Source organism: Phacochoerus africanus, chromosome 4 (genome assembly GCF_016906955.1).
Source record: "Phacochoerus africanus isolate WHEZ1 chromosome 4, ROS_Pafr_v1, whole genome shotgun sequence".
NCBI classification, from domain to species: Eukaryota; Metazoa; Chordata; class Mammalia; order Artiodactyla; family Suidae; genus Phacochoerus; species Phacochoerus africanus.
Window position 1 is genome coordinate 27,025,178 of NC_062547.1, and position 22,116 is coordinate 27,047,293.

A 22,116-nucleotide genomic window follows, 5' to 3' on the forward strand; every position below is an offset into this window, starting at 1 on the left:
GTGATTCCCAAATGTCCGTCAATGGATAAACAGAATGTGGTATGTACATACAATGGACTCTTAGCCTTAGAAAGGAATGAAGTTCTGATACATGCTACAACTTGGAGGAACCTTGAAAACATTATGTAGTGAAAGAAACCAGACCCCAAAGGACAAATACTGTATAATTCCATTTATATGAGGTGCCTAGAGTGATCAACTCCGTAGAGGCAGAAAGTAGTGCAGAGGAGACGAGGGACTGTGGAAGAGGGATGGAGGAGTTCGTGTTGAATGGGTGCAGAATTTCACTGTGGGCTGATGAAACCATCTAGGAGATGGAGAGTGGTGATGGTTAGTGGCGACAAGCCACTGAGCCGCACACTTAAAAGTGATTAAGTAGTAAATGTATGTTATTGACATTTTGCTGCGATATGATATAAAAGGAAACAAAGGCAGATTAGTGGAACCTGGGATGAGCTCGGGCTGTCTTAATTCCTGAGCTCGAGCTCACCTGGTACCCAACTGACTTAAACTCGCACATCTACCAGCATCATATGCTGATGTACATGTAATCATAGCATAACTTCAGGACAAACATGGCAGGAGAGGGTCCTTGCTCACAGCTCCAGTTTTGGCGGCGCTGTTGCTCTGTCTGGAATGATTCTGGCAGAGAGCGAGACTGTCGTGCCGAAGGACTGCCAACTGGCCGCCTTTGGGTGGAAGGTCTGCAGAAGTATTTCGTAGGATGCAGTGCTTAAAAATGTTTTGAACCTGAATGCTTTGAGTTAGTCTGGGTCCTCTCTCTGGCCTGACACCCCACCTTCTCCACCCACACATATGTTACCTGCTAGTCTTGACTGCACTGAGGGTTTTTTTTATTAGTAGTATTTAACATTTTTTCTATTGACCTATACTTGACTTAAAATGTTCTGTCAATTTCTGCTGTACAACAAAGGGACCTGTCATATATATGTGTGTGTGTGTGTGCATACATAAATGTATATATATATGAAATTGGCATTTGAGTTCTTGATCTCCATTCCTGGGAGGGAAAGTAGGAAGGCTGGGTGCTGAATGGGAAGAAACACAAGTGAGCGTTTTGGAGCAGACAGGACTTTTAAAAGAAGGAATGTAAATATAGTTTAACTTGTGTGTTTTATGGGACATAATCTCACCTCTATGACCAATTCTTCGGTGAAATGTTTTATTCTCATGAGTGTCCTCGAGCGTAAGCTTTTGGTGATGCTGGGTGTTATGTCTGGGTCAATAAGCTGGGGACAAAGCACTTTGGACCCGGGGCAGAGGTGACCTGGAGCATATAAGTCCCTTAGAAATATCCAGAAGCCTTAGGGAGGGCTTTGGAATGGCAGAGACCGTGTGTTCCACCTAAACGTAACTACATCCGGCTAGACAGCAGTGGCTGAGATAATGGCGTCTGGAGGACCTGATGATTGGCCTTAAGTCAGAAAATTATTTCCATCTGCCCTCCTAGGGGTGGGCAATCCCAATGCAAGAAAAAAGCTCTCTACCTGCCTCCCCTGAGCCCAGCTCTAGAAGCTGCAGTCGATTTGGGGTCTGTGCACATTGGAGAAAGTGCCTCTCGGTGATAAATGAGGGAAGCTAGTGCCCTGCTCCTCCTACCTGTTGGGGGGGGGGTGGCTGCCACCCTCACTTCAGGGATATTTGAGGGTCACAAGAGCCCAGCTCCCTCTTGCCTTACTTTATTTTCATGGGGAGGGAAAAGCAGTGTTTACGCATTCTAGTTCCAGAGGCCAGCTGGGGCTTTGAAAGCTGCCAGATCAGTGGCAGAGAGTCTATCAGATTCCAAGCCTGGTCTGTGTTTAAGGAGTTCTGTTTGTCAGTCATCACAAGATCTGGACCAAAGCATTAGGTCGATAATGGAGAGAAAGAACAAAGATGCAAGGCAAACTCAATCTCATCTCTATAAACAAAACCACTCAGGGAAGGCAGAGAATTCGTGTTGGCTGGAAACTTTCCACTTTCTTAACTAATGGGACTTTGTATCTCTCCCCCAACACGCCCCCCCCCAACAACCTGACTCCTTTCATTGTTCTTGGTTGTTATTTGTAAAATGGACACAGAGCCCATGTGGGTTGACAATGGAGTAGGTAGGGCCGCACATCAAACTCATCACCGGTGATGCCGGAAACACCCACAGTGGGCTTCTCTGAAGGGGCCCCCATTCTATCACGCCTAAGGGACCAGATCCCAAATAATCTACGGAGTTTGTGGTAAATACCTATATGCCTTACAGCTATTTACTGAATCCTCACAACCAGCCTAGGAGGTAAGTAGTAGGGCTTTTATCCCTAATTCACACAGAGGGAACTGAGAGAGAGAGAGGTACCGTACCTGTCCAGGTCACAGAGCTGGACGTCCATGCTTTGAACCCAGTCTGACCCCAAAGTGCACACACTGAAACACTACACAACCGTGTCCTAGCAGGCAGCAGGTCTGATGACAGTACATCTGCTGGCTGTCTTTTGGCCAAATCATTAACACCATGGCATTCATAAAGAATTCTGGTTGTCCTCTGGACATTCCAAGTCCTTGGAATGGCCTCGGTAAGGTCAGGTGCTCACTATGGTAGAGGCAGAGTGGACATGGGAGACAGAAGAGAGACATCCACAGCCCCAGGGGGACCACTTGGAAACCCAGAGGAGCTATTTTCTGAAGGAAACAGGCCTTCAGCAGATGGTAAATCCCACTGATTGTGGGGATAGCTGTCCATAGGAGCAGACATCTCATTCTCATTAGACGTGGGAAGTGAGATGTCTTTGCCCCATAGTCAACTTGTATAAGCAACATCCCATGTCTAGGAGTTTCTGTTGTGGCTCAGCTGTAGCAAATCCAACTAGTGTCCATGAAGATGGGGGTTCAATCCCTAGCCTTGCTCAGTGGGTTAAGGATCCGGCATTGCCGTGAGCTGTGGTGTAGGTCACAGACATGGCTTGGACCCTGCGTGGCTGTGGCGTAGGCTGGCAGCTGTAGCTCCAATTCAACCACTAGCCCAGGAATTTCCACATATCCCAGGCACAGCCCATAAAGCAAGGCAAAAAAAAAAAAAAAAAAAAAAAAGAAAATCCCATGTCTCTTTGCATGGGGACAGAATTAAGGATGAGGCATCTTGCAGGCCTGGTCCTGACAATGGGTAACCCTGCTCCTTGATGGATTAACTCTGTCAAGATGGTCAGTGTGCAAACTCTTAGGCTGTAGAACAGGGGGAGCCGCCCTGGAATGTATAAAAGGAGGCATTTTTTTTCTCTCTCTTTTCTTTTTTGGCATAAGACCGTTGATGGATATTGCAGGGGATGGAGATGGGATGCCCTCCCATTAATACTAAGATGGGTTTTAACCAGTTCGTTTCAACTTTGAGGAGTTGCTGTTGACTGGACACTAATGTCTTGTGGTTAAAAGAAGTGTCCCTCTGGGCTGAGTAGCAAATGAAGACACACAGTTCTGTCACCGCTTTGCCGCTGGAATTGGGGGAGTGCCTTTATTCCTGCAGTGTAGGCATCTTTATCACCGCCCGCTCTGAGGTTCTGGCTGTCTCAGCGGGTTGAGTCAGTGGTTTGGCAGCAAGCTCGGTGTAAGGAGAAGTCTGGTCAGTTGGTTTGGTGATTTGAAAACCAGCGCTGCTGCTGCCAGCACAGAGCGAGGAACACATTCAGGCAACTTTAGTTCATGGGGAGACACAGCAATTGTCCTCATAAGCTGAAGTGATGGTTGGTTCAATAAATTTCCAACCAGTTTAATGGAAAAGCACTGAGTGGAGGAGGGATGTTGGCCGGGTTTGCTTCAAATCAACTCATCTGAGGAACTAAAGTGTCAGTGTTTTTCAAACGCAGTTCCATGTCCATTGACTTCATAGGCTTCCTTTGAAGATGATCCATGAATCCCCTGTATCGTGGTGGATCACACCTGAGATGTCCCAGGGCAAGGGGCCTGGGCTTAGCTTCTAGCTGGGAACCTATTCCCATATTTTTCAGTATACCACTCTGATCCCTTGATATCAGCAGGAGGGAGGGCTTGGCTGGTATAAAGAATCTTTATTGCTGGACCTCTTGGTCTGGCTTTCTGCCTCCCAGTGGGTGGTTGACTGCCTGCTTCTAGAACAGAACCAGTGAGCCTCCCAAGCCTTTATGGGAATGAGAAACAAACTGCACTAACCAAAATGCAAAAAATATGCAGTCACTGACCCAACAGATTCCCTGTACTGTAAAATAGAAACCCCATGGAGTTCCTGTTGTGGCTCAGTGGTTCATGAACCTGATGAGTATACATCAGGACGCAGGTTCAATCCCTGGCCTCGCTCAGTGGGTTAAGGATATGGCGTTGCCGTGAGCTGTGGTGCAGACTGGCGGCTGTAGCTCTGATTCGACCCCTAGCCTGGGAACCTCCATATGCTGTGGATGCGGCCCTAAAAAGACAAAAAGACCAAAAAAAAAAAAAAAGAAAGAAAGAAAGAAACTCCAAAGGTCACAGCATGAGCCATTTCTAACATCAGTCCTTGTCACAAATAACCTTTCCCCTGGGAATCACACATGCCTCATGTGTCCACATTCATGTCTTTATTCAACAAACTGTATCAAGCACCTATGGCACTAGGAATGATCTTGGGTGCTGGAGATACTGTGATGAGTAAGACAAGTCCTTTTCCCAAAGGCACTTGTAATCTGTAGAGAGAGTTTATGGTCCAGCCTGGCATTTTCCCAAGGTTTCATGGCATCCTAATCCTAAAAGACATTCAGCAGAAATAAACAAACAAAACCTAGGATATTTTTGATGAAATACATTTGGGGGATGTGGGAATTAACTAGGTACAAAGAGTCGTATGTGCTCAGCAGAGCCCCGCAATAAAGCAAGCTGATATTCGTGTTTACAGAGTGACTTGGCCACAGAATCTCCTTATTCACATAATACCTTATACCATCTAGTGAACTAGAGCTCCACGGAATATAGTTTGGAAAACTTGGGTCTCTTGCCTGTGATACGTAAGACATTGAAGAATGTCTCATTGTTACAGAGGATAGGGTAAGAAGGGCATTTGAAAATCTATAAAACATGGGCTTCTCTGCAGATTTCTGCTGAGAGATGGCCAGGAATTCTGATGTCTTAGTCACTTAACACTTGCTGAGATGTTGAAAGAACCACAGAGGTGATTCTGGGTATGTTGCTGTGAGAAAAGTCCTTACCGGCACTGACCTGCATGGTTCATGGAGAAAACTCACTTCTTATGTGCAAGTTGCTTGAAGAAGTGTGGTTGGCCTGAGATCAGTGGGCACACTGAGGTGTGAATCTAATTAATGCTCACCCATGCTGACGGGGAGAGGTTCTGGGAGTGATAAAATCTGTGACTTGACTTCTTGACTAGGTTGTATCCTGGGTGACAGTCACACTGTCTCCCCTTCAAAAATATGGATAAATTTGGGCATCCTTTTAATCCTTGGGAGCATTGAGTCCAAGGTCTATTCATTACCACTTAACCTCTTCCCTCCTCATCCAGCACACATATGCGTTTGTCTCCAGTCTTTTCTTATTTACGCTCCTGTCTGCCGGGTCTGGTATAGCCCAGCCACCAGGACTCTGATTTGCACAACCTGCAAGTGGCCTGGGCTGTTTACACCAGGGCTGTATCCCATAGAGATAGCATGTGAGTTAGAGCTGTTCATCAACTCCTTGTTTGCTGTTTCTGGGAACTACTTTATTCCTGCCTTTCCTAAATATTGTTCTTGTTGTCATGCAACACGGCTTCTCCCTTGGCCCCAGCATTGCCTGCCTCCTCTCTCTGCCCAGACTTGTTTCAGATTGGATGACTACAGTGGTGATGGGTGAGGGCTAAAACCAGCTACTCCTTTTAAGGGCTTCCTGCCCAAGTAGGCCTGAGTAACCCATGACCTTCTCCACAAGGATTCAGCCCTTGCTTGCCATATTTTTGGATTTCAGTTTCGATAGAGATATCTTAGCATGGATGTGCTCACATTTGAATACTCATGTACACAGAAGAATAAAAGTGTAGCTATGGATACATACATATTTGTGTGTATCTATGACTATGTATAAATATGGGGTGTCACGTATTATGGTTTAAAGTAGGGCCCAGTGTTTGCATCCTAGCTCCACCATTTATGGTTGGCTTTTTGGCAAATTACTTAACTTCTTTAAGATGGTCTTGCCACCTTCCAGCCTGTACACTGCAGAGAAGAGTGTCTTTATTATAGGTTTATTGCAGGTACTAAGTGAGATAATCTATTTAAAATAGTATAATGCTTTGCAAAAAGGGAGTACTCAGGAAATTAAAGTCATCTCCTACTCCTCTCCTTTTTGCTATTTTTCCCAGTAGCACACCTTTCACAAGGAATTAAGAAGGAGAAATATTGGCTGTTCTGTCTCTAGTAAGATGGAAGGTACCTGGTCCTCTCGAGGCCCACTTCACCTTGGACCACAGTCCTGTCCTACTCATCTGTGACTCTGTGTTAGAGCAAAACAATTCCTAAAGATTCACCATACATTTATTTCTTTAAGATTGGCTTTCTTCCCCTGCTTTAATCTTGCACCTACCGTCCAACCTTAGGGTGAAATGCCTTCCACATGCTGTGCTGCAATTTTGAAATAGGGCCAGTGGTAAACTCTTGCAGGGGTTTGAGGGGATGGTGTCTTGCAGAGTAGGTGATTCAGGGTCAGTGATCTTATCACCCAAACATGAGATGTCGCTCATGACCACCTGTTGTGATTCAAGGGTCGAGCCAGCCAGGAATCCCTAGGCAGAAAGAAGTTCCCTTTCATCTTGTTCTCGCTTGCAGAGCTGGAGGAGGTAACTATAATGAGGGCTAGCCTGCCCCAGACTGCTGCCAGCTCAGGGCTTAGTGAACCACAGGACATACCATTATAAAGGCATCACCCTCCCTCAGCTTGACATCTGCTCTTGGCCACCTGCCTTTGGTAGGAGGAAAATCTGGCTTCTGCCTGGCATCAGTGAACCTGGAAGTGAAGACAGCAGCACTGACTTTGGTAGCTCTTGGCAAAGAGGTTGATGGCGGTTGACCAGGACCCCCATAGAGCCGTGACAGACTCTGACACAGAAAAAAGATTTTAAAAGTGTGGAACGTTCAGGAACAGGTGGATAGTTTGTAGAATTTTTAGGTCTGGGTAAATCCAGATTGGATTTTTAGGATACAGCTTGTTTTATTGAAAAACAATAAATTTTTGTTTGTTTTTGCTTTTTAGGGCCACACCTGTGGCATAAGGAAATTCCCAGGCTAGGGGGTCTAATCGGAGCTGCAACCGCTGGCCTACACCACAGCCACAGTAACGTGGGATCCAAGCCATGTCTGCGACCCCTACCGCAGCTCACAACAACGCTGGATCCTCAACCCACTGAGAAAGGCCAGGGATTGAGCCCACATTCTCATGGATCCTAGTTGGGTTCATTACAGCTGAGCCACAATGGGAACTCCCAAGTTTTATTGTTTTTAACTTATACATTTTAATGCTTTGTTTGACCTAATATTTGCCCGAGTTCTATCGCCAAGTACTTTTAGATGCATTATGAAATTACTTTGTAGTAGCCAATGCTAATAAAAAAAAAATAATAAGATCTCTTCAGCTCATATGCCAATGTTTGAAATAACCCAGAAGCAGCTGTCCTTCAAGGATTTCTAGCACCGCAGTTGTCGAGGATAAGAGCAACTGGGGGGCTCTCCCAAGATGCTAGCGTTTGGGTTTTGTTTCCTTTGACTATAGATGTAGAAAGTCTATTTCTAGAAGAGAAGCAGCGGGAGGTGAGGTATGTTCTATTTAAATAGGTGTCTGAAGAGGGAGGTATTAGAAAAAAGAGACAAGGCAATCTCGAAGCAAGGGGGAGAGACCCAGAATGCTATGATATAAATAAGGACAGACTGCTTGAAAATGCCACGTATGTGCGGGCCTCCGGAGGAGATATTATGACTCAAGCCCTTTGCTCTCTTAGCATCTCTATCTCGGCCACATACGTGATGGTTTTTTATTTTGCAGAGAATAACGGTGATACCTTGACCAACATGCACTTTTCCTTCCAAAGCCCTTTATGCTCATTGCCTGTTTAACTGCAGTGATAGCAACAACCCCATCAACGTACCTCCATTCTTTTGACGTTTGGGAGAAATGCCACAGCACGGTGTCTTTTCTATGATTGTCCAGCCGCATAAAAGCGGGACAGATTGAGGTTTAAAATCTGGGTGGTCTGACTCCCAGGTGTGTCTGCTTCACCAGTGCTGCATTCTTCATCTCTAAAGTCAGAAGCGTGAACTCTTTAGAATCAAAGGATTGTGTTGGAAAGGAACCAGATGGTGGCCCCACAAAGAGCTGGCTTTTGATCTTTCTTCTTTCACCCGAGTGCTGTGCTACCTGGGGCCATTTAGTGACCCTCTCTGTTCTCCCGTTTCCTCATCTGTTAAATGAAGGGTCATCATGAGGCTTCAATGCGCTGGTATGTTTCAAAGGCTCAGCTACCTTCCCATGGGGGCTGGGACCCGGGGAGAGAGGAGAATGAATGAGGAGTGACAGTGAGGAGCTGTGTCCTTAGTCAAGGATGAAGAGGGGAAGGAAGTGACAAACGGATTTTTGCCTCCCTCCCCCTCCCCAGTGTCCTAGTGCCTACAAACTAGATTTCTAGGGAATCCATTGAAAGTTTTATCACTCCCGATACCCAAAAGGGAGTGATGAAGGCATCAACTTTCCAGCTATCATTAACAGGAGGAGCTGTGAGAAGGGGAAGAATGAGGTTGCTGAGGTTGGAAGTCCAGCCAGGCTGGGACGGAGGGTCACTCGGTGACGGGATGGTTCTCAAAGGCTCAGGAGGATGTATTGAGTCACCAAGGGCCCCAGTAACTGTTCCATCACGTCACTCCGCCTCACGGCATTTCTGCCTGGGATTTGCCTGCCTGGCATCTGTCATCAGCCCCACCGAGCAGGCAGTCAGACCCTCAGGCAGTTAGGAATGTTGTGCATTAGAAGTGAACATGGGGAGTTCAGATAGTAGCGGTGGTGGGGGTCGGCGAGTGGGGACGGGAGCAGAGCCTGAGCTGCCTCGTTGTAGATCTCTCTGCTTCCTACTTCTTTTTTTCTTCCTCTGGTCTCCGGAGGTTTATAAAATACAGAAGAGAGTAAAACTTCTCAGGAGAAATTGTCATTAAAGGTGGGTAGATGGGAGGGCTGTGGGTTCTTTGCTGGATACAAAGGCAGATTCTAACATCAAGGAGGAGTGAGCCGTGATAAAAGCACTTTTCTTTGCTACCTCCTGGGATGACCTCAGCCTGGGCCTGTGGTCTGACAACTGATATTTCCATCCTACAGGGAACAGACTGACTCATGTTTTCATCCACAATTTTCTGACTTTTTCAGTTTGACCTCAGTAGCCACTATGTCAACATTAGTTCCTTAAACCCTAGTGTTGAGGAGTTCCCATCGTGACTCAGTGGAGATGAATCTGACTAGTATCCATGAGGACTCAGGTTCAATCCCTGGCCTCACTCAGTGGGTTAAGGATCTGGTGTTGCCATGAGTTGTGGTATAGGTCACAGACGAGGCTGGGTTGGATCTAGTGTTGCTGTGGCTGTGGTGTAGGCCCTTGGTTATCAATTCCACACCTAGCCTGGGAACCTCCATATGCTGTGGGTGTGGCCCTAAAAATGCAAAAAAAAAAAAAAAAAAAACAAAAAAAACCAAAAAACAAAAAAAACCCCACAAAAACTATTGTTGAAAATGTGGCCCTCTGAGACAGCACTAAGGGGACGCAATTGCTCCCTCTGCCATTGTGTGAGTCAAGCCCCTGCTGTTTGAGGGCTTAAGTGTTCTCCATCTTGTTGGCAGTGAAAATACACTAGCACTGGAGAGCTTAAAGCAGGCTGTCACGTTGATAAGGGACTGTGCAAAATAGTGCTGGTGGCAATGGCGACGCCCAGCTTTCTTTCACTCATTTGTTTGTTCACACCATCTATAAAAGTGGAACCTATGCCAGTATATCAGCATTGTTTTCATTGCCTTGGTATTTGCATGGATAAAGCAGGACTGAGAGGTTAAGTGTCTTCCATTTTCCAACCTGAATTCTGGAAAAACCAGAGCTGGATTGACCTCTTTTTATATAACTGAATCTCTACTCTGTGCAGGAGATACCAGGATGGCTGCTCCAAGCATGGCACCCACGGAAGGGCTTGGGCAAAGCTTATGATACCAAAGCACTTTGCAACTCTCTTGATACTGGTTTACCCTGATTTAAAAAAGAAGGAAGAGAAATGCTTGTGCACACACAGGATAATGATGCAGCAATTTAAAATCACTTTTGCAGACTACTCAAGGTCAAGAGAAAATGTCCATGACTGAAATAAAGAAAATAAGCAGTTTCTAAAAAAGAAAACACACACACACACAACACAGCCATAAGAAGTTACCAGTTTTGAGAGGTAAGAACATTGGGTACACATCTTTCAGTTTCTATATGTGGATATATATGTCCATTAAATGATGACAATAGATGGATAAACAATAGAATGTGAAGGTTATTTCTGAATACTTTTTATTCCTCTACGAATGATCTTACGTTTTGAAGCTTTCACAAAGAATTTTTATATTAAAATAGGGAGTGTTTGGTAAAGAAAAAAAATAGATATTTTATCTAATGGAAGAGTTAGAGATGGATGAATGTCTGCGGTGCCCCAAACTCTGTAAGTTTAGTTTTGCTATGTGATTACAGGCATGCTCTTGACCTGTTGGTACCTTGGCTGATCCTAGGGCGGTGCTCTCTGAGTTCTTGGTGCATAATTTGTGCTTATTTCCTGGGAAGCACTGACAGAATAAGTCATTTTCAGCTTTATAAGGCTTTTCTCTTAAAGGTGGAAGGCAAAGTAACATTTGCTCAACTCCAGCAGCCATTGAAGCTGGAGGATGTCCTGGCCTTTTTCCCCCTAAGCAGCAGACTTGTTCACCTCCTCCCTAAACCTAGAATTCTGTGAGCCTTCCCTTCCCCTCAGAATTCCTTTATAAAAAGTTATTTGATTTTTCTCTTTGCTTCTTCCCTACTTAGTTCTTTTCCTTACTGTTAAAGTGAAGAGGATGGACCCGCTCATTTTAACTCAAAAGGACCTCACTAGGACATTTTGAAAATTACACTGCATAAACAATAAATGCTCAAGTGCTTTAGTGTACACATAGGAAAACTTTTGGTAGCTTTCTACTGCTGTTGGAATTTCTCTAAATCCTAGTTTCTGGAACTGGCCTTAGCATCCTATTGTAATTCCCTGAAATGTGTGCAGCTAAAGTTAAACGAGCGAGGTGCCCCCCTTTTGTAAATGCAGTTCTGATAGATGGAGAAGGAGAAGACCAGGAGAGTCCTCTGGTCTTCAAATCTCTTCAGCTGGTCAACTTTAAGTTTTTCTCATAGAATATCCCATTTACCTATTTGTTTCTTACATGTGTATTTTGAGGGCACTTTCCTGTCTCTGTTCAAGCTGGAGGAGAAAGAAGGGTGGTGGACTTGCCACACCAGAGCCACCGAGTCAATGAACCATTAAAACCGACCCTTCCTCCATCACTTCCATATTCCTGGGAAGTGGTCTTATCTTGGCAAATAGATTTCTTTTCTTCTTCTTCTTTTTACAGCCTCATCTGTGGCATATTAAAGTTCCCAGGCTAGGGGTCTAATTGAAGCTGCAGCTGCCAACCTATACCACAGCTCATGGCAATACTGGATCCTTAACCCACCGAGCAAGGTCAGGGATCAAACATCCTCATGGAGACTATGTCAGGTTCTTAACCTGCTGAGCCACAATGGGAACTCCTAGATTTCTATTTGTGATTTTATTTAAACACCCTTAACCCTGTGGGTCCTGTAGATTTTCTGTTCATGTCCCTTCATGACCACCCATTTGTTCTCATAGCATCCTACCTCTTCCTTGTCACAGTGAGTGATCCTGTGCGTGGAGTCCTTTATCCAATATCTCTTCCTCTGTAAGACCGTGAGTCCCATGGGGCCAAGGATGGTGTCCTTTCTTCTCTCCACTGTGTCCCAGCACCCAGTCTCCTACGTGGGAGGTAGTGGACACTCAGTAAATACATGTGGAATGAAAGAATGCATCCATCAGTTCATGCACATTCTTGGTGCTGTGCTTAGTGGGGAAACTGAGGACCAGGGTAGTTAAATGACTAGCTGCAGGTTAATCTTTCTTTAGAGAGAAGACACAGTACATCAGCTCCCTGTAGATGCTATAACACATTACCACACACCAAGTGTGTTTTTGTGCAGTCCTTGAGCACAGGAGTCCGAAATGAGTCTTAGGAGGCCAAAATCAAGGTGATGGCAGGTCTGCGTTCCTTCAGGATGGTCTAGGGGAGGATTTGTTCCCTTGCCCTTTCCGCTGTCTAGAGGCTGCCTCCATTCTTTGAGTCGTGGTCCCTTCTTCCATTGTGAAAGCACATCACTCCGATGCATCCAGTGCTTCTCTTGTTGCATCTCCGTCTCTGACTCTGATCCTCTTGCCTTGGGATTTCATTGAGTCCACTCGGACAAGCGGGCGTTCCCTTCCCACCCAAGATTGTTAAATTAATCCCATCTACAAAATCTCTTTACCATGTAAGGTAACATTTTCCTGGGTTTCGGGCGTCAGGATATGGACATCTTTGGACCATTATCCTTTTTGCCACATAGAGTCCTTGGAAAGGCGCCACCTGGCTGACTTGGCTGACAGTATAGAAGTGGACTTTCCTGGGATCATTCCCTTTGGCTAAGAGGATGCAATATTCTGGATCTTACCTATAAAGCTCGTATAATGCGCTTGAGGGGGGCAGAGGTGGGCTTGCTCATTGAAATAAAGAGAAATACCAGTGCATTTTAGGAAATTAATTTCTGGGTAAAGGGAGGCCTACAGTATTCTGTGGCTGGGCCAGAGGTGGGCATGCCTGATGCTTAGAGAAAACAGGAGTAGAGCATACCTTACGTGGCCTTCCACATTGAAGTACAGAGGCTTATACAAGTTGCAGCTAACGTCTGTTCTTCCAGTACCGCCCCCGCCCCCTCCCGCCAGAGTCATTAGTATTTGTGAATTCTTAGAGAACCTAGAAGGGCAGAGTGCTCGCCTTAGGGAGCACAGAGGGAAGGGTCAGACATGAGCCACACCCCATAGCATATTCGATGTTGAGAGAGGAGAGGAGGCTGGTGCCAAGGAACTTTGACCCAAGTTAGGCAGCCTGGACCAACTGTCCCCGACACCTCACCATGGGGGGGATAGTGCCCTGGTACTGAGAGCAGGAAATTATGGGGCAGTCAGCTCTCCTGGCTTGTAGCTCCGAGCTAGACCCACTGGATGGAAATATTTGACTGTTGGAGGAAGGGTAACTCTAGAGTTAAGGCCAGTTCATTTCACACGTGTTTATCAAGCACCTCTTGCAAATTTCTCCCCATTTTGTAGGTTGGCTTTTCACTTCCTTGAGAATGCCCTTGGTTTTGTGCAAACATTTTTAATTTTTATGAAGTCCAATTTACATGTTTTTCTTTTGTTGTTTTTGCTGTCCCATCTAAGACTGATACGGCGATTTACTCCTATGTGTTCGTCTGCTTCCCTTCACTTTTAACCATTAAGTTCTCATCTAGAGTTTCAAATTCACATCATCCAGCCAAAATCAGAACCATGGGAAGCTTGGCTAAGTAAATTCTGGTGTCTGCCCTGGAAGGGCTCACAGAATAGCATAGGAAACAAAATCTCAGTGGTAACAGTACCACACTGGCCTAAACCAGTTGTTCCCGAATGCCAGTGTGAGCATCTTTGCCAACCCACAAAGATGGAAAAGAAATAAGGAATTTTTTGGAAAAGAAATAAGGATTTTTTTTTTTCATCCAACTAAATGTATGCAAGCTAAGAACCTATCCCTTAGTATACAAGTGGTACTTTTCTATGATGCTAGAATGTTTTTAGGACCAGGGGCTGAGAGGAGATGGCGAGAATTTCTTTAAATGGCTCTACTTGGCAAATTAAGAATGATCAGCTCTGTGTCCAACTGCCAAGTTTAGGGGAAGAAAACAGAAAACTAAACTATGAAATTCAAGAGGTTTGAAGCCACCACAGATATTAGGATTGGTTTATATGGACCTAGGGTGCATGTTGGGGATCCCTGCCTGGGTTTTTAGGGAAGGCTTCACAGGGAAGCTAGATTCTCTTTATTCCCCAAATATCTGACCTATTTCTGCTTCAATCGTCATCTTTGTGCAAAATATTTAGTAACAGAGAGTTGGGGAAAGAAGAAGAGCAAATCAAAGCTACATCTGTTTCTTAGCCTGGATTCCTCTGGATAGCTTTTTTACTGATTCCTCTCATAGGTTTTGCCAGATGGTTTTTTTCCCTTTCATTTACTTAAGGTATATTTTTCAAAAGAAAGAAAGAAATTCTACTCAGAAAGGAATACTTTTTTTCCTCATGGGAAAGAACACTCAGTTGTATTTGGAGATTGAATGAAGTTCTGCCAGTGAATTCACTCTTGTAAAACACTGAAATTCTCCCAGCCATACTAATTAAGATACTTTTTGTCTTTTCTGTTGGTTTTAGCTTTGAAGGTACCATAAAAACGGCATGCTGCAAATTCGAAGAGCCAAGTTGAGAGGAAATGACAGGTCTCTACTTGGCATTCAGCCTTGCACTTGAATGACCTGATCTAGAGCGTGGTCACCAACCTTTTTAATGGCTCACATGCCTGGGCTGTGCTATACAGTTATGCAGCTGAACTGTTCCTCCTGGAGTTGTGCAGTGCACAACCTGTGTAGCTGTAAGCGGTGGCCTGGTGCACTCCAGCAGAAATAGAAATGAGCATAGACACTCCAGAGGTGTTTGGTTGTTTATAAATTATTTATGTGTATGTGTGTTGGTTACTTAGATTATATATTGATCAAACATAATTTCTTTTTTTGATTAAAAAAATAAAAATGAATAGCAGTTCCAAAAAAATTTCATCTGTGTCCCACTGGATGGTTTTGAACATCCTTGGAGGTAGGTCCCCCCCACCCTGGAGACACTGGCCTGGAAAGAATCCACATGGTCTCCTCCTTTGTTCAGTCAGGGTGACACCTTTGTAGGACAAGATTGCTTCTTAGCAGTAGAGCACTTCTGGGTCTTACCTGTTCCTGCCTGCTGGTTTCTGTTTCAGAGTACACAGTCATTAATGAAGCCTGCCCTGGAGCCGAGTGGAATATCATGTGTCGGGAGTGTTGTGAATATGATCAGATTGAGTGCGTCTGCCCTGGAAAGAAGGAAGTGGTGGGTTATACCATCCCTTGCTGCAGAAACGAGGAGAATGAGTGTGACTCCTGCCTGATTCACCCAGGTGAGTGTGCAAGGGGAGACTTCAGGTTGCCTGCACGTTTTCTGAGGTCACCAGTGGGAGCAACCTGTCAGTTGAATGCTGACAGGTTGACATCAAGAGGCTGAGACACCGTGATGATTAAAGGGCCCTAATCAACCCACTCACACCATAAGCACAGGACTCAGAGGAATTAACACTCTTTTCAGTGTAAAACTTATAAAGTTGTTGACTCATTTACTCATTCATTTAACAAACAGTCCGAGTAGCTCCTATATACCATGGCAGGTACTGGGAATAAAATGTTTTTTAAGAAGACACATTCCTGGCATTCCCAGAGCTTGCAGCCTTAGAAGGGAGATGGAGGAATTAATATGTGGCTGGACTATGGAGTGGCAGGTGCTATGATAGAGAAACACGGGTACCTTGAGAGCCTGGATGAGGATGCGGGTCCGTGATCTATTAGAGGAGTGATGTGTGTGCTGAAGATGGAAACAGCAAAATGAAAAGCCTGAAGGAGATTTCGTAAAGAGGTCCAGCCATAGAGAATAGCATGTGCTAAGGTCCTGTGGCAAGAGAATTCATGGAGTTTATGGAGTTGTAAGTAGCTTAGTCTGGCTGGAGAGGGGTGTGTGTGTCTGAGAGAGGGAGAGAGAGATGAGAAAAATGGAGAGAGAGACCGACAAAAGGTCAAGAGAGAACAATCTGGGAGTTCTCTTGTGGTGCAGTGGATTAAGGACCCACCGTTTTCACTGTAGCAGTCCAGGTCACTGCTGTAGCATGCGTTCAGTCCCTCACCCAGGAACTTCCACATGTCACAGGCACAGCCAGAGAGAGGGAGAGAGGGAGAGGGAGAACAATCTGATGGAGAGAACATGGGTAAGACCCTGTAGGGCTTTGCAGGCTGTGCTATGATGTTTAGGCTATTTTCTGAAGCTACTTAGTAATGTTGGAGATACCCTAGTGAAGAGGTGAAAGCCAATTTTCTCTTTAACTACAATATGGAGAAAGGATTGGAGGAAGGACGTGATTAGAAGCAGGGGAGGAGTAATGGGGACCTTGATGGGCAGAAAGCCTATGGATGGAGAGAGGGGGAGGGGTTGCTATTAAGGAGAGTGGAGGTGATGACAGTTTGGGGTTGGTCGGGTGGGGAAAGGAAGGGAAGGGCAGAAGTTGAGGATGACGCTCCTGCCCTGAGCTGGCCATTCGGGAGGTGGTCCCAGTAATACGAGAGCATCCTGGGGTGAGGTGGAACCTTCCCAGTTGTGGTGCCCAGTCCTTTGCCTTTTCATCAGCTGGACCTGCCTTATCCCACACCCCCACTTCCCTGGGCCCCCACCATAAAGGGGACAGTGATTGTCTTTCTTCACAGAAGGGCCTGCGTAGAGGCAGTGCGGCCCCTGAGCTTCACACTTCCGATGTTTCCAGTGTGATTGACAAATCATTGAATGTTTTCTTGGTGCTTTCAGCTCTGCTGCCTTGTAAGTGTCATTTCTTCCAGGGGAGTCTTAACTTTTCTCTTCTATGCCTGATGGAAAGGAGAGCATAGAGAATTTAAAATACATCTTCCTTAAACTAAAGACTAAAAGGATGTCCACTGTACTTGGGCAGTGTCTCTCCTTTCTGCCTCTCCTCTTTAACAAACACAGAGAATGATACTCGTTAACTACCAGGAACTTTCTTTTGAGGAAACCTATAGCAGAGGAAAGAAACCCAGGCTCAAATGTATAAGTGATACTTCTAAACCTTCTTCCCTCTTGGAAGAGAGTCCTGCTGAGCTTTAAAACAGGAGCAACCTCAGTGTAACCTTTGCACATCAGATCCAGAAAAGAAACCCACTCTTCCAAGTCTCTCATGCTGAGTGTGGTATATAGGAAAATGGTGGAGCAGTGCCTCCAAATTTTCTAAGGAAGTTTTGAGAGCTAAGCCAGAGTCTTCTGACTAGGGGTCCTTGGAGCAGGTACTGATGTCTCTGAATGATTTTCGGTGTTTTCAAAAGCTTAGCAGTTACTGTTGTGAGAGTTTGATGAGATGGCACGGGGTCACAGGATAAGTAAGAGAACTTTATAGGCAGTGCTGTGGGCTACCTGTCGCTTCATACAGAAGGCCATCCAGGAGTTCCCATTGTGGCTCAGCAGGTTAAGAACGCAGCTAGTACCCATGAGGATGCAGTTTCGATCTCTGGCCTGCTCAGTGGGTTAAGGATCCAGCATTGCCACAAGCTGCTCCAATTTGACCTCGAGCCCAGGAACTTCCATCTGCCACAGGTGCGGCCCTAAAAAGAAAGAAGGCCGTCCACATTGGCCACATCTGTACCTGACCTCTTGTTATGTCATACAGGAAGCAGCCACCTCATCTCCTTGACTGATGCTGAGAATGATCTTCCGAACTAGGTAGTGGGGAGCTGTCCCACAGCAACCATGGGGTTGCCCTGAAAAGAAAGGCCAGAGAAAGGGTTTTAAAAAAAAAAAACCAAAAAACAATTTTCAACGACAGTGAATTGATGTCCCAGCAGTCCCTATTGGTGATCAGAGAGGTTTCTCTGTGTGCGTGAGTGTCATTGTGACCTTAGGCATTTAAAATATTTATTGATTTTGATCCTGATTTTTTTGTATGGCCGCACCTGTGGCATATGCAAGTTCCCAGGCCAGGAGTCGAATCAGAGCTGCAGTTGCTGGCCTACGCCATAGCCACAGTAAGGTAGGATCCGAGAAGCTTTTGTGACCCACCCTACAGCTCATGGCCATGCCAGATACTTAACCCACTGAGTGAGGCCAGGGGGAACTTCTGCCCTAGGTCTGGAATCAGCCATTTCTCCATGGAGCTCTTGTCTGACACCATGATCTGGTCACCTGAGATGTGCCTTGCTGTTGGACTGTCATTGTTACAAGGGTCTGTTTGGTTTTTTAAGTGAATGGAGCTAGGAAACCATATATATATATTTGGGGGGTCGTGCCCACAGCATGCGGAATTTTCCAGGCCAGGGATCAAACCTGAGCCACAGCGGTGACTCAAGCTGTTGCAGTGACGACACCAGACCCCCAACCTGCTGTTCCGCAGGAGAACTCCTATGCATATATGTATTTTTTTCTTTTTTATAGCCACACTCATGGCATGTGGAAGTTCCCAGGCCAGGGGTCAAATCAGAACTGCAGCTGTGACCTACGCCACAGCCACAGCAATACCAGATCCGAGCTGCGTCTCTGACCTACACTGCAGCTTGTGGTATCCCTGGATTCTTAACCCAAAGAGTGAAACCAGGGTTTGAACCTGCATCCTCAGAGAGACAACGTCAGGTCCTTAACCTGCTGAGCCATGACAGGAATTCCATAAATTTTTTTTTTTTTTGTATTTTTAGGGCCTCACTCATGGCCATGTGGAGGTTTCCAGGCTAGGGGTTGAATCAGAGCTGTAGCTGCCGAGCTGCACCACAGCCACAGCAACGCCAGATCCAAACCTCATCTGCAACCTACACCACAGCTCACGGCAATGCAGGATCCTTAACCCACCAAGTGAGTCCAGAGATCAAACCTGCGTCCTCATGGATACTAGTCTGGTTCATTTCCCTTGAGCCATGGCAAGAATTCCCATATTTTTCTAAATGAGTTTAAACTGCTACTCAAGTTCAAATGTAATATTCCAAGGTTGTTACTTAACTTCTTTGATTTTATATTTATCTTTTCTCTCATGGTGAAACTCCTGTTCCTAATAATATTAACCTAATCCCTTACTTGCTTTATCTATAGGATAATCTTACAAAATAACAACAGCATTACTCATATTAACAATAAGATCACTGATGATTCTGGGTTTTATTCACCTTAGAATATATCTCACTAAGTACGTGGTACAGTCAAATACCATGTTTTAAAGCCAACTGATGTTATGATTTTGTCTGCGATGTTATACCACTTACTTGATATATGAGTAGTATTGTTTCCATCTTTTTGCTGTTTTTGACAATCCATGCAAATATGTACATACATTTATGTATCATTCTGCTGTTTGTACAAAAAGACAGCATGCCATAAACACTGCTAACTGTCTTGCTTTTTTCTCTTAATATATGCTGGAGATCACTCACTGACAATATAAAGCCTTATTTTCCATTTCTTTTTTCAGTTGCATATAAATGCATTGTGTGGATTACCATAGTTTATGAGTATTTAGGTTATTTCTATCTTTTGGCTATTATAAATACTACTACAGTGCATGGCCTCAGGCATGTATCAGCTAGTATTTTTGCAGCATATCTTTGGGATAGGTTCCTGGAAGAAGGGTTGCTGAGGCAGAGCGAGGTGCTGTGTCATTTTGCCAGTCTTTGCCAAGTGCTCCTCCACGCATTTGGTGCCCACAGCCACCGCACATGAGAGTACTCTTTTGCCAAAGTTTGGCAACAGAGTGCATCATTTGGGAATTTTGCCAGTCTCAAAGGTGAGAAATGGGAGCTCAGCCTGGTTTTAGAATTTCTGTCATTTCTGTCGTTATGATAGACAACCATCTTTTCTCTTCTGATGGCAGTAATTACATGAGGGTCAGTGTCCAGGGCGTGGTGGTAGGGACGGCAACAGTGACTTCCAGCAGCACTGGTGCCCCCACTGGAGCAAGTTTGCTGTATATTTTAGTGCATTTCTAAGCTGTGTAGCTCTGAACTCAGTCTTCTAACCCTTCTGGCACTTCTTTGAGCTACTTCGTGCCTTGGTTTTTTTGTTTGTTTGTTTTTTACGGCCACATTGTGGCATATGGAAGTTCCTGGGCCAGGGATTGAATCCAAGCCACAGCTGCAGCAACGCTGGATCCTTTAGTCCACTGTGCTGGGCTGGGGATCAAACCCCCACCTCTGCAGGAACCAGAGCAGCTGCAGTCGGATCCTTAACCCACTGCACCATAGGGGGAACTCCCTTAGCGTCTTTTTAACACAGCCTGCTCATCTTAATCACCTGGCTGGTTTCGTGATGTGCTCCTAAGAGCCCAGGAGTGACTGTGCTGAGAGAGAGGGTCACTGAGGTCAGACTCTGCATCCACTGGCCTCCTCAGTGCCACAGGGGACAAGGAATCAGAGGGGAGCGTGGCACAGGGGTGAAGATGACCTTTAAAGATGCAGAGGCCACACTGGAACCCAGGTGTGAGCCATATGAAATTTGATGAATGGATTAGCAATTCATCTTCTTGGGAGGGAGGCCCTGGGAGAGGAAAGCAAAGTCAGGACAGGGTGCAAAGAGCGAGCTACACGTCTCTGTCCTGCAGAAATCACACCCATATGCTGCATATATACACTTCGGGTCGATGAAGACCTAATTTTAGCCCAAAGCAAAAAAGTATGCTCTCAGCTCAAGAAAATGCTGGCTATCTTAATTTTTTGCTTTTTAGGGCTGCACCCGTGGCATATGGAGGTACCCAAGCTAGGGGACGAATTAGACCTACAGCTGCCAGCCTACGCCACAGCAACAGCAACACGGGATCTGAGCCCGTCTGCGACCTACACCACAGCTCACGGCAATGCCGGATCCTTAACCCACTAAGCAAGGCCAGGGATCAAACCCTCAACCTCATGGTTCCTAGTCAGATTCGTTAACCACTGAGCCACAATGGGAACTCCATTTTTTAATTTTTTTTTTAAGCTGGCTATCTTGAATAGAAGCCTAGATGAGCAATTCTTCATCCATCCAAGTATCCCTTTATTCATTCACTCAATAATAATATTTATTGAATACTTATTATGTACCAGATATATCACGTGTGGGGATATAGTGTTGAACAAGATTTAGTCTTTGACTTCGGTCTATTATAGGGAAGCAGATAATAAGCAGTTAAACTTGAACATGATATTGATAGACGCTCTGGTGGGGATAAGCCAAGTGGAGGTAGAGGCATGCAGAGTAATAATAATAAATAGTTCATATTTTGGGGGCACTTGCTATGTGCCTGTGTGAATTTAAGGTTTTTTATGGTCTCACTCTCAGCATATGGAGGTTCCCAGGCTAGGGGTCTAATCGGAGCTGCAGCTGCCGGCCTGCACCACAGCCACAGCAACACAGGATTCAAGCCACATCTGCAAACTATGCCTCAGTTTGCAGCAACACCATCTCCTTAACCCACTGAGGGAGGCTAGGAATGGAACCTGTATCCTCACAGATACCATGTCGGGTTCTTAACCCGCTGAGCCACAACAGGAACAACCCTATGAGGTAGGCATAGTTGTTAACATTGGGTTTACAGATGGGGACCTCGAGCCACAGAGAAGTCAAGCAGTTTGCTCGAGGACACACAGCTGAACAATGAACTTATTAGCTCTCTGCTTTAGGAAGTGGGGTTGGTTATCTCTATCTTTCTTTAGTATCCCTCACCTCTCAGGGGACCATGTTTTAAAAATAACCCTTGACTGGGACTGCTCAATCTTGGACCTGTGTGGCCTGCTGGGAAGGGAGGGCCAAGCTAACCCCTTCCCGTGTGAGCCCATTATTAGGCATTAAGGTCGTTTCCAACGGCACACTCTAGTCGGAGAAATGTATGACATACAAGAATGTTTAATGGAATGGCAAAATGTTTACAATCATTAGATTTAAAGTCAGTCATTAAAAACAGAATGTACGGTATATAGTATGAGCCTAATTTTTCAAAAATGTGTTTGTGTATGCACAAAGAGTATTTCTTTCTCTCTGATCATTTTTCTCTGAGTGGTGGAATTTTAGGTGGCCTTCGCTGAATTCTTGTCTGAATTTTCTAAATCTTCCACAATAAGCATGTGATCCTTTGATGAAGAGAAAAAGTACCCAGTGCTGGTGGAATCTATTTTTT

The 22,116-nt window shown here is 45.2% G+C and overlaps 1 protein-coding gene across 5 annotated transcripts in view; it reads left to right on the top strand.

The window, feature by feature from the left end:
- Positions 1-22,116, top strand: part of PAMR1 (peptidase domain containing associated with muscle regeneration 1) — a 167,826-nt gene that overhangs the window by 94,284 nt on the left and 51,426 nt on the right. For 4 of the 5 annotated variants that reach the window (XM_047775982.1, XM_047775984.1, XM_047775983.1 and 1 more), the window contains one exon: positions 15,166-15,342. In XM_047775982.1, the coding sequence (XP_047631938.1) occupies positions 15,166-15,342 (177 nt within the window). Of the gene's footprint in view, positions 1-10,373; positions 10,440-15,165; positions 15,343-22,116 lie in introns of those variants that run through there. The other variant, XM_047775985.1, reaches the window with a different exon arrangement.